The sequence below is a fragment of the Mchenga conophoros genome, linkage group LG18 (genome assembly GCF_057382185.1).
Source record: "Mchenga conophoros isolate Kocher_MC1m ecotype Shallow Benthic linkage group LG18, M_conophoros_male_GT1.1, whole genome shotgun sequence".
NCBI classification, from domain to species: Eukaryota; Metazoa; Chordata; class Actinopteri; order Cichliformes; family Cichlidae; genus Mchenga; species Mchenga conophoros.
This window is the reverse complement of record NC_140543.1, coordinates 36,945,242-36,960,241: the sequence shown is the minus strand read 5'-3', so window position 1 is coordinate 36,960,241 and position 15,000 is coordinate 36,945,242. Positions and strand designations below refer to the sequence as shown.

General features: G+C 40.5%; 1 protein-coding gene across 5 annotated transcripts in view; it reads right to left on the bottom strand.

The window, feature by feature from the left end:
* The window catches only part of LOC146554368 (uncharacterized), a 21,885-nt gene that overhangs the window by 4,581 nt on the left and 2,304 nt on the right, over positions 1-15,000 (bottom strand). For all 5 annotated transcript variants that reach the window (XR_014889366.1, XM_085253133.1, XM_085253132.1 and 2 more), the window contains 15 exons: positions 13,334-13,526; positions 12,498-12,594; positions 11,374-11,435; positions 11,002-11,116; positions 10,706-10,767; positions 9,935-10,031; positions 8,792-8,853; positions 8,412-8,526; positions 8,117-8,178; positions 7,346-7,442; positions 7,196-7,257; positions 6,960-7,062; positions 5,221-5,285; positions 2,173-4,159; positions 2,032-2,091 (listed from right to left, as the gene is read on the bottom strand). Coding sequence is in view for 4 of the 5 variants with exons in the window: in XM_085253133.1 (XP_085109259.1) it covers positions 2,032-2,091; positions 2,173-4,159; positions 5,221-5,285; positions 6,960-7,062; positions 7,196-7,257; positions 7,346-7,442; positions 8,117-8,178; positions 8,412-8,526; positions 8,792-8,853; positions 9,935-10,031; positions 10,706-10,767; positions 11,002-11,116; positions 11,374-11,435; positions 12,498-12,594; positions 13,334-13,526 (3,239 nt within the window). In the remaining variant the exon portion in view is untranslated. The remainder of the gene's footprint in view (positions 1-2,031; positions 2,092-2,172; positions 4,160-5,220; positions 5,286-6,959; positions 7,063-7,195; positions 7,258-7,345; positions 7,443-8,116; positions 8,179-8,411; positions 8,527-8,791; positions 8,854-9,934; positions 10,032-10,705; positions 10,768-11,001; positions 11,117-11,373; positions 11,436-12,497; positions 12,595-13,333; positions 13,527-15,000) is intronic.

The following is a 15,000-nucleotide window of genomic DNA, read 5'->3' as shown; positions in this document are numbered from 1 at the left end:
ACATACATATATATATACATATATACACACACACATACATATATATATATACATATATACACACACACATACATATATATATATATATATATATATATATATATATATATATATATATATATATATATATATATATATATATATATATATATATATATATATATATGAATGAGGAAAATGAGTATTTGAACACCCTGCTATTTTGCGAGTTCTCCCACTTAGAAATCATGGAAGGGTCTGAACTTTTCATCATAGCTACATGTCCACTGTGAGAGACATAATCTAAAATAAAATTCCGGAAATCACATTGTATGATTTTATAACAAGTTTTTTGTATATTTCTTTGTAAAATAAGTATTTGAACACTTGAGTCAAACTATATTAATATTGCCTTTGTTAACAATTACAGCAGCCAAACAGTTCCTGTAGTTCTTCACCAGGTTTGCACACATTGCAGAAGGTCTTTTGACCCACTCCTCCACACAGATCTTCTGTAGATCTGTCATGTTTTGGGCCAACACAGACTTTTAACTCCATCCACAGATTTTCTATTGGACTGAGGTCTGGAGACTAGTGAGGCCACTCCAGAACCTTGAAATGCCTCTTACGGAGCCACTCCTTGGTTTTCCTGGCTGAGTGCTTCAGGTCTTTGTCTTGTTGAAAGACCCAGCCAGAACCCATCTTCAATGCTCTGACTGAGGGAAGGACGTTTTGGCCCAAAATCTCACAATCCATGTCCCTGTTTATCTTCTCCTTAATACAGTGCAGTGGTCCTGTCCCCCGTGCAGAAAAACAGCCCAGAGCATGATGTTTCCACCCTCATGCTTCACTGTAGGATGGTATTATTGGGATGAGACTCATCCTTCTTCTTCCTCCAAACCCCAACAATGGAGTTTAGACCAAAAAGTTTTATTTTGGTCTCATCGGACCACAGGACTTTCTCCCATGACTCTGGATCATCCAGATGGTCCCTGGCAAACTTCAGACGGGCCTGGACATGGGTTGGCTTAAGAAGGGGAACCTTCAGTGTGATGAATGATTTTAAACCATGACGTCTCAGTGTATTACTGATAGTAGCCTTGCCAACGGTGGTCCCAGCTCTCTTCAGGTCATTGACCAGCTCGTCCCGTGTAGTTCTGGGCTGATTCTTCACCTTTCTTAGGATCACTGACACCCCACGAGCTGAGATCTTACGTGGGGCTCCAGTCCGAGGAAGACATTAGCCTCTTCCATTCAGGGGCGCCTGCAGGAGTCTTGCAGAGGGTACACACAGTCACCTGCACGCGCTCCATCGCGCACACGCACATGCGTGCACGCGCACTGTCGCGCACCGAGCTGCTTGGCAGTGGCTCTGGAGCCCTTTCCAGCTTTGTGAAGGTCTAAAGTTTTGTCTCTTGTGTCGTTGGACAGCTCTTTGGTTTTACTCATGTTGCTGCAACACTTTTGACAGATTGTGGGGTGCACATGTGTCTTTATGAAAGCTAACGGCATCAAACAGGTGCTGCTAAATTAGAATCATGAGCAGAGTGTAGTTGGACTGTTTAAAAGCAGAATAACAGGTCTTTGAGGGTCAGAAATCTGCATGATAAGCAAGTGTTCAAATACTTATTTTAAGCAGTAATATACAAAAATATTTTAATAAAATCATACATTGTGATTTCCGGAATTTTCTTTTAGATTCTGTCTCTCACAGTGGACATGTACCAACGCTGAAAATTTCAGATCCCTCCATGATTTCTAAGTAAATGGCCTGCATTTGTATAAATGGCCTGCATTTGTATAGCGCTTTTTCTAGTCCATAGGACCCCAAAGCGCTTTACACTACATTCAGTCATTCACCCATTCACACACACATTCACACACTGGCGATAGCAAGCTACAGTGGGAGAACATGCAAAATAGCAAATACTTACACAGCAAAGTACAAACAGAACTGCAATAACATTATCTAAATATATAAAAATGTAAATTTTAAATATTTTATCAATACAACTGCAAAGTCTATAACACAGAATACAATAATTTCAGTACCTCGCAATGTGGAAGCATCAGGGAGTTGCTGTGATCCAGTAGCCATCCCATCTATGTCATCTATAAAATTGAAAAAATGTTATTAGACCAACCATATTCACAAACACCAAGCCAATTTAACAACATATAAACCATGCATACCACCAATTTCATCCAGAGTTTTTCCTTGAATATCCTTCACAGTTCCCTTCTCCATGGCCATGAGCAACTTGGAGATCTTAGCCAGCTGAATTGTTGATTGGGGCAGTCGATAGTATTCTCTATGGACCCTAATGTCATGGCCGAGGAAATCGGCCAGCTGGTCTAGTTCATTATCTTTCAAGTTCATGACTTGGCTTATCGTGGCAATCTGTTTGCGAAGGTTAGTTGATCTGAGGTTCTGAGGATGTTCAGCTCCGCAAGCATCTGCAAACTGACCAAACTGCCCTCTGTAGTGACCATCACTACAAGGAATGGCGAAAAGGTACATATTGTTTTCAGATACCCCGCACTCTTTCCTCTTACTAACGAGGAGTGACAGGTTATCGGTCATATCAGAAGTCAGGATCACAGCCACCTTTCGTCCTTTTTTCCCCTTCAGTTCCACTCTGGCAAACTGTTGGCAAAGCCTTTTCTCAACTTCTGTAAGCCCAGAGCTGATGTCATCGTTTAGTTTGGACATGTCACGATCTTCAAAATTTTTGACAGTCATACGTGCTACTTCACCTTCCCTCCTCCTATTGAACAAAATCACTTGACAAAGGATCACCTTTGCTAGTGCTGCATAAGTTCCTGCTGTTGGGTTATCACCTAGTTTCTCCCTAGCTGATTCCACTTGCTGACCAAGATATAACTGCAGCTTCTGAACATCTCTGGTCAGTGGAAGGCTGTCGACCTTGTTGTATTTTGCCTCACTCAGGTTTGATAAGGCTGAATGGGAAACTAATTCAGACCACTTTGTTTCATGAAGTGTGTGAAACCTCCTGATTGAATCGATCGCCTCTTGATCCTCTTCCATGAGAGCACGACACATGATAATATCACTTATTTTTCTGAGAGAATGTCCAAGCTTCAGGGCCAAACTTGGGGCTTTGAATGTGCTGGTTTCAGTATCAAAACCTGAAACTCTCTTGACAGCATTAGTAAGAATAAAGAAGTTGGCTGGTTTTATTGCCTCTTCCATATTATGGATTCTTGTTGTGTGACGCAAAGTCACAAGTAATCTCCCAAGTTCCCTTACTTTCTGTCTTATATACTCATGCTTTGATCTGTCACTTCCATGCTTATTAAAAAGAGACTGAGCCAACTGCATAATATAATGATCATTCCTTATTGCACTAGACACATCATCCTTGTGCATCTTGCCCAGTACTGAGTAGAGTTCACTTGAAATTGGCTGAGACATTGTGGATTGAGTAGATGCTATACCAAAGACTCTATCTTTCAGCTTCTCTTCAGCATTATTCTCTGGTCTTAAAGCACATCTTTTCATATGCCGAGAAACTTCTTTTCTGGATATCATACCCTTACAGTATAAGCAGTACTCGTATGTCTCAGCGCTGCTGCTGCTCTTTTTTGAGATCCTTTTCACTTTAAGACAACCTGATCCTGTGGTTTTAACAGCAGAGTTGTGCTTGAAGTTACCAAGGTTTCGTAACCTTTCAAGATGAACTTTTCTGTCCTTTGATGATTTGGGTAACTGAAGCACCTGGGCGACTTCAGCATTTTCATTTACATGCGTCTCCAGATGACGTGCAAATTTTGTTTGAGGTTTTCCACACACAAAACAAAAATTGACTGTGCTTTTGATTAATTTTGTTGACTTGGTTGGGGATTCATTTTGGCTAATATCCACAGTACTCTTTTCGCTACATGCATCTTTTGTTTTCTGCTGGCATGACTCTGAGCTGTCTGGTTCTTGGTCGGGATGAAGATCATCAGTAGTTTCAAGATCATTCAAAATGTGCTCAAAGTTGTTCTTAACATCCATGGTCTGTTCTTTTTCAGCAAAAGTAACGCATAAATCAGGCATGCTAGCAGCATGGGAGTTTTTTGATGGTCCAGGTAACTCAATAGACAACTCTGTTCCTGAGCTTTCTGAATCTGATGCAGAATTTGGGATGTATTCTTCATCAGATGAGACATCACCCTGTTCGTAAATACAGCATAGATTAAATAACAGAAATAAACATGGGAAGGATAAATGCTAAATTGTTCACGTCACAGAGCTCGGGACGTAAACCAAAGTCTCTAGATGTCTTAAAAGTACTAAGAAATACCTCCTGATTTAAAGAAGAAAATGTGCAGCAGATATGTATTTTGTGCAAGTATTTTGATTCTGCTTGATCAATTTGCAATCTGTGATCGATTCAGTACTTTTTTGATATTTGTCCCATTTCTAATATTCAATTTATATTTTTTGAACAATGACATTAACAAAAAAACAAACACAAAACAAAAAAACTAAGACACTAGCCCTAACCTGGTCCCAGAGCCCCTCCCACAATGACCCCCACAGATCAAAATTTGTAAAACCTTTGAGACTAGATTGTAAAAAAAACAAAACAATTTCATACAAAGGATTATAATAAAATCTAAGTAATATTTTTACAATGTGTTTATTTATTTCTGGCCTCTCTCACATAACTTCTACACTCTATCCAGTCCAAAATCTATCTGCTTTCAATTCTCTATCTGAGACAACACTTACAAAACTGATTATCCTTATAATTTTGTGATGAAAGAAAAAGGAAGAGCAAGCAACATGTGGCAATCTTCACGAACTGCATCTACGTCAATATTAACTATATTATAATGAAGCCTGCTTAAATTCAACCTGGGAGACACACCTGCACATCGTCTCCATCATCATCATCTCAACTCCCTTCAGCTGCTCACAGCCAATCCGGAGCTCCCTCGCACCTACGCCTCCATTCAGCATCCGGGCATTTAAGCTCTTTCACCCATAGCTCGGCCTCGCAGCGTTTTCGCATCCCTCCACCACCCCTGCACCCCCATGCTTGCCCCCTGCCTCCATACCACCACCAGTGTCCAGACCCCGGGGGAAGACCTCCTACTTCAATCAGCAATGCTTTTATCAACAGTTTTCCCGCCGGGGTCTGACCACCAAATATTTAATGTTCAATAAAGCATGTCTAATTCTTTCTCCATATCTGAGTCTTTCCAGGTTGAATTTCACTGTACACTTACGTCGGACATATCCCAGTCTTCTGAAGATGTCTGGAGGCAGATCTTATGCCACACACAACGGCATTCTACAAATACAAAGAAACCACAGCATTAGACAACAACCGATGATTCATTAAGTTATAATTTAAAAAGTAGCGATCCCACACATCACAAATTATATTCACGAAGACCACTAAATATAAACAAGCATAAAGTGAATTTAAAACCAACGCATAATTCAGAATAAAAAGCAGATATATATATATTATCTTAAATTGACCTGACCAAACTACTCATTATGGGCCACATAGGCCATGTTTCAGAATGCATTCTTGGCTCAAAGACTTCTGGCAGAATGATCTAGTGAGAAACAGAAAAGCTAAAATGTTTATCCTACATTAATTAATAAGGATTGAGATGAAAAGGACTTCTACTAAAAAGTCATTGAAAATGTGTAGAGACACCATCAAGCATTTGTATTGCAAATTGCCTGATTGATCTATTGGAATAGGTCTGGATTAATCAGACCCAGTACCTTATTGGGCTTCCTATATTGACATTGTAAGAAGTTTGCAAGTTTGATGCAATGTTTACTCAACGGGTTTATTATCATTAAAACATCATCTTCCAAGTTTGTGTGTATATGTGTAATTACAGAATGACAAACAGACTTGAGGGCAGTTTACTTCATACATGTTGATACTCTCTTAAATATAATTAAACATTTGTGCATTTTGCTTTATCTTTATATAACAGATCAAATCAGGAACTGTGGTTTTTGCATTGTAACATCACAAATAAGCTAAATCAGCATTGTCAGTACGCATGCACGGCGCGGCCGGGTCAGAGTACACCACTACCCACGATGTAAAGGCTGAATTATACTTCTCCGTCAGATATAGGCTTGGTTCTTTTAATACATCCATGGATATAGGCCTACGGGGAAGTGCTGTGCCAGGGTTGCAAGACGTCAGTGGCCAAACCCCGCACGAGCGTCTCCGGGCACCACAGAGGCTGATGGCTCCGGATATGAGGCTTTGAAAGTGAAAGTTTATTTGCAGCTGTCGATTCATTGTACCAACCTTCTCTCAGCTCTAAGGGATCTGGAATTGTCATCTGACAACTGTCAGTCTCGATCTCGAGCAGAGACTTATATCCAAGGTAGCATAGCCTCCCGCTCCTGCTGTTTTGTTAAAACTATAGGGGCTTTTTGTAGTGAAAACGCCCAAGCGAGGGCCACGAGTTCTTTCTTTCTCTTCCCAGCAGCACTGTATCCCCGTTTCGTACCAAATTCTTTTAAAACATTGACGTTAGGACGCTCAAAATATTCAATATCGCTATCACACGCGGCAGTGTTTACTGTTTACAATGCATGCTGGGTAGTCGTGACCCTTGACCCGGACCGGCATGCCTTGCGCGCGGTGAGATGCTTATTTAGCTTATATGAGCTTGATGTTGAAAGAGTGAAACAAAGATTTAAAGTTGTAAAGTTCAACAGTCTAATCAACAAAGAGTAAGAGGGCAACATACATTATTACAGTATGCTCTCTGTTCTCTGCCACACTAAGCAGACAAACTCAAATGCATGATATGTGATAGTATCTGCCATTACACTGTGTATCATTGCAATGGTTTGAATTGATAAAACTTTGAAGTGATTTTTTTTATTCTTTACATATGAAAATGTAGACCTGACTCATGGTAACTTATGGTATAGTGAAAAAATGCATTAATTAACACAAGATAAATAATACACTTACGCTTGCATCTTAGACCGTGCCATCTGATAGCTGTCAAAGGTGAATGGCATATCCCGCATTTGTCAAGTTTCACCGATTCAAATACCAGCCTATGAATTGTACACTGGAAAAAATTAAAAACATGAAATGAAACATAAAACATTGTTACCCAAATATTTTATGATCTTTACAAACCACACTATTTACCAAACTACACATTGATACAATCTTTAGTAAACAGATGAATCCATGCTAACCTCATGTTCAGAGTTGTCTGCTGTAGGTCTAGATGACTGACACTCTGCTCTTAATTCTCTGTCTGTAGAAGAGAACACAAGACATGGAGGCATAGTGCTTTGCAAGACCCCAGGGTTTAACAGGTAGTGCTTACTCAAGCAGGGACTCACCTGTGAATGAGTCTGTAGAGATCACATGGTGCTCCACGTCATGGGCAATAGGCTCTGCAACACACTGTTGACCAGAAGGGATGCTTGCGATCTTTAGCTGGGTATGACAAGTAGAACAAATATTGTAAACATCTGGCAGCTACAGTGGAAATGTATTTAATCCAATACGAGTGGTCTTTTCTAACCAGTGTCCCCTCAACCCGTGTGTTTTTCTGAGTATGCCAAACACTGGAGATGAAACAGTGAAAGACTCAGTTTGAGCTCAGATGTCAGGACAGTGTTCTCACATACCTTGAGTTTGTCTGTGTCAGACACACACACATAGTTAAGCATTTTCTGTTTCACCTTCAGTTAAATACAGTTCTAACTCTCACCCTAACTGCAAGGAAACAGAGTGATTAACCCTTACCTAGTTAAGTGAAGCCAAAGTAAGACAATACTAAGAAGCTAAAGTGACTGTGAGTAAAAGGTGCATGTATATGTCTGACACAGAAAAACCCAAGGTTTACAAGGACACTGTCCATCAGCCTCATAATGACATCCGAGCTCAAACTGATGCTTTCACTGTTTCACCTCCAGTGTGTGGCCACTCAGTAAAACACACTTGTTAAGGGGACACTGTGGTTAGAAAAGACCTCCTGTTCTAAATAGAGGACATTTCCACCACCGCTGCCAGATGTTTGCTAAAATACTCAAAATGGAGTTTCATGTAAACACCATAACACTTCTAACCATTGGTCAATTTTAAAACAAAGGTCAATTTCAACTCACCTCACAAGCAGAGTCGTTAGGCACAGCTCTGGATGATTGTGGCACCTCTTTCGATTTGCTCTCTGTACAAGGGAACACAAGGAGATTCAGTGCTTGACTTTCGTTAAGTCAAAAAAACACATCTACGCATAACGCAATCAATTCACATCCCTGACTGTTACAATTCTACTCAAAATATCCATCAAGACACTATAGAATCATCAGAAATGTCCCAATACTGGCACATTTTTCATGCAGCAAACCTTCAGGCATGTCATGCATTGCCAGAAGTTAACAACATTTACTCAAAACTGACCACTGGTAAGTTCTTCTGAGAACGCTTGGGGTGACAACTCCTGATACTGGACACCAACTTCACCAATTAACTCTTTCAGAGAAGAAGTGCCACGCTGACCTCCAACAGAATGCACCTAAAAAGATGCAAAGATGAACAAGCATCAATGGTACAGTGTCCATCTGATCAAGAGGGACACTCTCAGTCAAACCTTAAAACACCCAAATGATGTTGAGAGGGAAATGCAATGTTAAATGATGACTACCTGTACTTACAATGGTTTAAAGACTGTACATGCAGTATAATTGTAATCAATTGATAAACATGATCTTTACAAACCACACTATTTACCAAACTACACATTGATACAATCTTTAGTAAACAGATGAATCCATGCTAACCTCATGTTCAGAGTTGTCTGCTGTAGGTCTAGATGACTGACACTCTGCTCTTAATTCTCTGTCTGTAGAAGAGAACACAAGACATGGAGGCATAGTGCTTTGCAAGACCCCAGGGTTTACAGTTTTTGCCCACTGCTTGAACACATTTTGCAAAACCCCGCTCGCTGTGCCAAAACTGTACACACAAGTACACATGACACAACACTGGGAAATATACCATTCACATCTGTGCCAAATTGGAACTCTACTCCCAAAACCTAAACTCTGCTGTCAAAACCTGACATTCCTTTGTCAAAATGTAACTCTGTTGACAAAATGACACATACCTGCACCATATGCAAACACTCACAGATCAGGGGGAACACACTAGTCTGCTGTACATAAAACACTGCAGTCCTTGATTTCCATTGTTTATACAGAAGGCACATTTACAGGAGACACATTTCCAAACAACCATAAACGCAAATAGACCTACTCAATACTGCACATTGCAGTACCATGAATACAGGTAAAGCGAATAAAACAACAACAACACAATAGTACTGCAATAGACAACACACTATACTGTAAACACAAAAAACCATGACAATTGTGCATACGTGGGCTCATGGATCCCGCCGTCTGTTGGGGTCTGGCCACAGGACCTCATCAACATCGCAAGCAATGTCCTCTCCCGCCAGGCACCGGGGTAAATATCCTCTTGCTCTCCCTCCATCCATGCTTGCAAAGTTCTTGGAATGGCTACGCTGAGGGCTTTTTGTAGTTGGCTAATTGGTGTTCGGTTTTGCAAGTAGGTGCCTTCAGGTGTGTATTTGAGTGGTTGCAATTACCCGATGTGTTTTGTATTTTGGATACATGTGTTTTCCGAATGGCACCCTGAGATTTCATTTTGTGAGCGAAGTGTCTTATGTATGAAATAGAGTGTAGCATGCAGGACCATGTGTGTTGCCTAAAGGAGTAGGTGTGTTGCATGATTGGAACTGGGGTGCAAAGCAGCGCTTTTGTTTAAGGTAGGGGTACATGTGTTTGAGGTATGGTAACAACAGCTTCACGTTGTGTTACTTTAGTCTAAGCATGGGTTTATAGTGTTCAAGCAACGGGCAAAAACTGTAACAGGTAGTGCTTACTCAAGCAGGGACTCACCTGTGAATGAGTCTGTAGAGATCACATGGTGCTCCACGTCATGGGCAATAGGCTCTGCAACACACTGTTGACCAGAAGGGATGCTTGCGATCTTTAGCTGGGTATGAAAAGTAGAACAAATATTGTAAACATCTGGCAGCTACAGTGGAAATGTATTTAATCCACTACAAGTGGTCTTTTCTAACCAGTGTCCCCTCAACCCGTGTGTTTTTCTGAGTATGCCAAACACTGGAGATGAAACAGTGAAAGACTCAGTTTGAGCTCAGATGTCAGGACAGTGTTCTCACATACCTTGAGTTTGTCTGTGTCAGACACACACACATAGTTAAGCATTTTCTGTTTCACCTTCAGTTAAATACAGTTCTAACTCTCACCCTAACTGCAAGGAAACAGAGTGATTAACCCTTACCTAGTTAAGTGAAGCCAAAGTAAGACAATACTAAGAAGCTAAAGTGACTGTGAGTAAAAGGTGCATGTATATGTCTGACACAGAAAAACCCAAGGTTTACAAGGACACTGTCCATCAGCCTCATAATGACATCCGAGCTCAAACTGATGCTTTCACTGTTTCACCTCCAGTGTGTGGCCACTCAGTAAAACACACTTGTTAAGGGGACACTGTGGTTAGAAAAGACCTCCTGTTCTAAATAGAGGACATTTCCACCACCGCTGCCAGATGTTTGCTAAAATACTCAATATGGAGTTTCATGTAAACACCATAACACTTCTAACCATTGGTCAATTTTAAAACAAAGGTCAATTTCAACTCACCTCACAAGCAGAGTCGTTAGGCACAGCTCTGGATGATTGTGGCACCTCTTTCGATTTGCTCTCTGTACAAGGGAACACAAGGAGATTCAGTGCTTGACTTTCGTTAAGTCAAAAAAAACACATCTACGCATAACGCAATCAATTCACATCCCTGACTGTTACAATTCTACTCAAAATATCCATCAAGACACTATAGAATCATCAGAAATGTCCCAATACTGGCACATTTTTCATGCAGCAAACCTTCAGGCATGTCATGCATTGCCAGAAGTTAACAACATTTACTCAAAACTGACCACTGGTAAGTTCTTCTGAGAACGCTTGGGGTGACAACTCCTGATACTGGACACCAACTTCACCAATTAACTCTTTCAGAGAAGAAGTGCCACGCTGACCTCCAACAGAATGCACCTAAAGAGATGAACAAGCATCAATGGTACAGTGTCCATCTGATCAAGAGGGACACTCTCAGTCAAACCTTAAAACACCCAAATGATGTTGAGAGGGAAATGCAATGTTAAATGATGACTACCTGTACTTACAATGGTTTAAAGACTGTACATGCAGTATAATTGTAATCAATTGATAAACATGATCTTTACAAACCACACTATTTACCAAACTACACATTGATACAATCTTTAGTAAACAGATGAATCCATGCTAACCTCATGTTCAGAGTTGTCTGCTGTAGGTCTAGATGACTGACACTCTGCTCTTAATTCTCTGTCTGTAGAAGAGAACACAAGACATGGAGACATAGTGCTTTGCAAGACCCCAGGGTTTAACAGGTAGTGCTTACCAGTGTTGGGGAGTAACGGAATACATGTACCGCCGTTACGTATTTAAAATACAAAATATGAGTAACTGTATTCCGTTACAGTTACCGTTTAAAAAGGTGGTATTCAGAATACAGTTACTTTGTTGAAATAAATGGATTACACTGCGGTACTTTCCTGTTTCATGTTGTCGCGGGTCAGGACTGTTTGGGTTTTGTTTGACAGCTACGTGCTGTTGTTCCAGGCGGCAGCGTTACGGTTGCCATGGTTACAGGGCGACGCTCTCTCTCTCTCTCTGCGACTGCGTGTTTCCTGGGTGAGAGAGCGCCTTTTCGTTGTTGTTGTGCTAAGCTAACAGGCAGAATGCTACAAGCATAGCTCTAAAGAATGTAGCATCATGGGCAGTGTAGTCCGTGCTGCAGGGAGAATGGACTGCCATACACGTTATGGGTCTGTGAGCGCGAGGAGGGAGAAAAAGGGGAGTGGAAAGGTACGAGCTGTCATCGAGGAAAAACGGGAGCTGGAAGCATGTAAATATAATAATAACAACTGCAGCCAAGAAGAGTGCCTGACGAGCCCAGTTGTAAGTAAGCTATTAAGACTCGACTGTACACCGTGTTCCTGTTTTCCTCCGAAAACAATAAGTTCCGTTGGAGCAGCCTTTCAACGCCTCTCTCTGTCTCTCGCAAGAAAAGTTGACCCACACAACAAAGTAAAGCTATTTTTCGGCTACGAGCCGACAGGGACCCCGCCGTATTAGTCAGAGGTCCCTTTACTACAGTTCGGAGTCGCGGACCTTCAGTAATAGTAATAAATCACACAGCAACAAATTCACGTTGTTGTAAAAGGCATGATAATATATTAAGTAATCCAAAGTATTCAGAATACGTTACCGTCATTGAGTAACGTAACGGAATACGTTACAGAATACATTTTGGGGCATGTAATCTGTAATGGAATACATTTTAAAAGTAACCTTCTCAACACTGGTGCTTACTCAAGCAGGGACTCACCTGTGAATGAGTCTGTAGAGATCACATGGTGCTCCACGTCATGGGCAATAGGCTCTGCAACACACTGTTGACCAGAAGGGATGCTTGCGATCTTTAGCTGGGTATGACAAGTAGAACAAATATTGTAAACATCTGGCAGTGGAAATGTATTTAATCCAATACGAGTGGTCTTTTCTAACCAGTGTCCCCTCAACCCGTGTGTTTTTCTGAGTATGCCAAACACTGGAGATGAAACAGTGAAAGACTCAGTTTGAGCTCAGATGTCAGGACAGTGTTCTCACATACCTTGAGTTTGTCTGTGTCAGACACACACACATAGTTAAGCATTTTCTGTTTCACCTTCAGTTAAATACAGTTCTAACTCTCACCCTAACTGCAAGGAAACAGAGTGATTAACCCTTACCTAGTTAAGTGAAGCCAAAGTAAGACAATACTAAGAAGCTAAAGTGACTGTGAGTAAAAGGTGCATGTATATGTCTGACACAGAAAAACCCAAGGTTTAGAAGGACACTGTCCATCAGCCTCATAATGACATCTGAGCTCAAACTGATGCTTTCACTGTTTCACCTCCAGTGTGTGGCCACTCAGTAAAACACACTTGTTAAGGGGACACAAAACAGATAAGCTTGCAATCATCACTTGGGAAAGTCATACAAATTCAAGATTTAGTTAAACCAGATTGAATACCACCAAGAGGACATTTAAATATCGTGACTAGGGCTGAAACAACTAATCGATTATTGAAATAATCGTTAGTTGCATCCCTAATTGTGACATCTAGATATGTAGGTTTTAAACAACAATTCATAGGGGAAAATTTTTTTTAAATGACCCACCTTTTTCCGCCAGGGCCATTCTTTCCCACCATAGTCATAAGTAATTTCACTTCCTGCCACAATTTCCTTCAGTGCAAAAAGGCAGAGATGTGGCTTCCCTTCTGCTTCAATCAACTTCATTCTGCAATTTGGTGTCCTGTGTTCATCGTTTACTAGTCGCCCAAATGACCCATCTTCAAGTGCTCCATCAATACTGCAAATTTGGAAACATACATCAAACAAACATTTATAGTGACATGCCTATGAACTATACTATAATTTTTAAGCACCAACACAAACACAACATCCAATACAAGTTTAGTTGTTAAATGCATAGTTTATAACTGCGTCCATCAGTCAAGGACGCGTTGCTTTCTGACTGAGATAAGTGTTTGCGCTTCTACTTGTGCTTAGAGCTTAAACGTGGTTTTGTTGTACTGTTGCGCTGACCTAGTAGGTGTAGGTGTAGGTGTGGCTGTTACTCTTCTCTTCTCTTCCTCCTCTTGCCCACTACCTGCTCTGTGCTGCTGCTTGCGCGTGGCCGCTGATTAGACCTTGTGCAATCTACAGCTAAGCGCAGCCTGGTGTGCACTGCTCCGCCAGGTGAGTTGAATTAGAGCAATCAAGGGCGGGCGTGCCTAGTAGACCTTAAAATGCATGCAGCAGTCATTTGACCCGAGTGTGACATACTGAGAGGACAGCAAACCAAGCACAAGCCACTTTCCACTGTGAGGAAGACTTTGAGTTAGACGGGCTATCGGTAAGCTCGGACTCATATTTGCTGCTTATACGTTTGGGAACTATGGAAGCTCAATTGTGGAAATGTATTTATGCTTTGGGAAATAGTTACTGCATTTAAGTTTAAAAAATTATATTGATATTAAAATAAATGTTTAAGTTTGAAAAGATTGTTTATGTAGATAGTGTTTCCCACACTTATGTTAATTAATACTAAAAGTAATTACCCCAAATCCTTGGTTAAATCTTAAAACTAGTGTAAATATGTTTGGTTTAATTTAAGGAAAATAATTCTTTGTAAAAGAAAATCCTTGGTTAAAGTCTTTATTAAAATATTTGTAAACTCTAAAATGTATACTTTAAAAATGTAATTGTTACAGAAAGTGTAAAAAATGCAAGGTAGACCACAGTTTATTTCATCTTTGTTGTTTGAAATTACTCACCTCTGATTCAAAAACTAATGAATGTAAAACTAAAACTAGGATAAATGATAGTTTAGACAAAAGTGGCTTTACTGAAGTGTATATTTTTGTTATTTCATTTCTGTATAATGCATTTAATTTATCTGAATGATTAATGAAATGTTCTTTATTTTTTGTGTTGAAAGGTTTTTCACCGATCCATCAAGCCATCTACCTACCTCACAGGCAGAGAACACTTGACATGTACTATTTTGGCATTGTACATATTATACAGTAGTTTTGGACACAGTATAACAGTGCACGGGTCTCCGTGTCCACATGTGCCAAATGCGCACAGACACAGGGGCGCTCATTCAGCCCTGGCCATTTGAATTTTCTCTTATTATTTTCTCTATCTCTATATTATATTTTAAATCTTCACAGCAGCGTGAGAACCTTGTCTTAGCTGTAAAATGTAGGCTTATATTATTACCCCTCTAACCCCGTACATTACGCCCGTGAGTGTGTATTAGAGAAGGCACACACAGG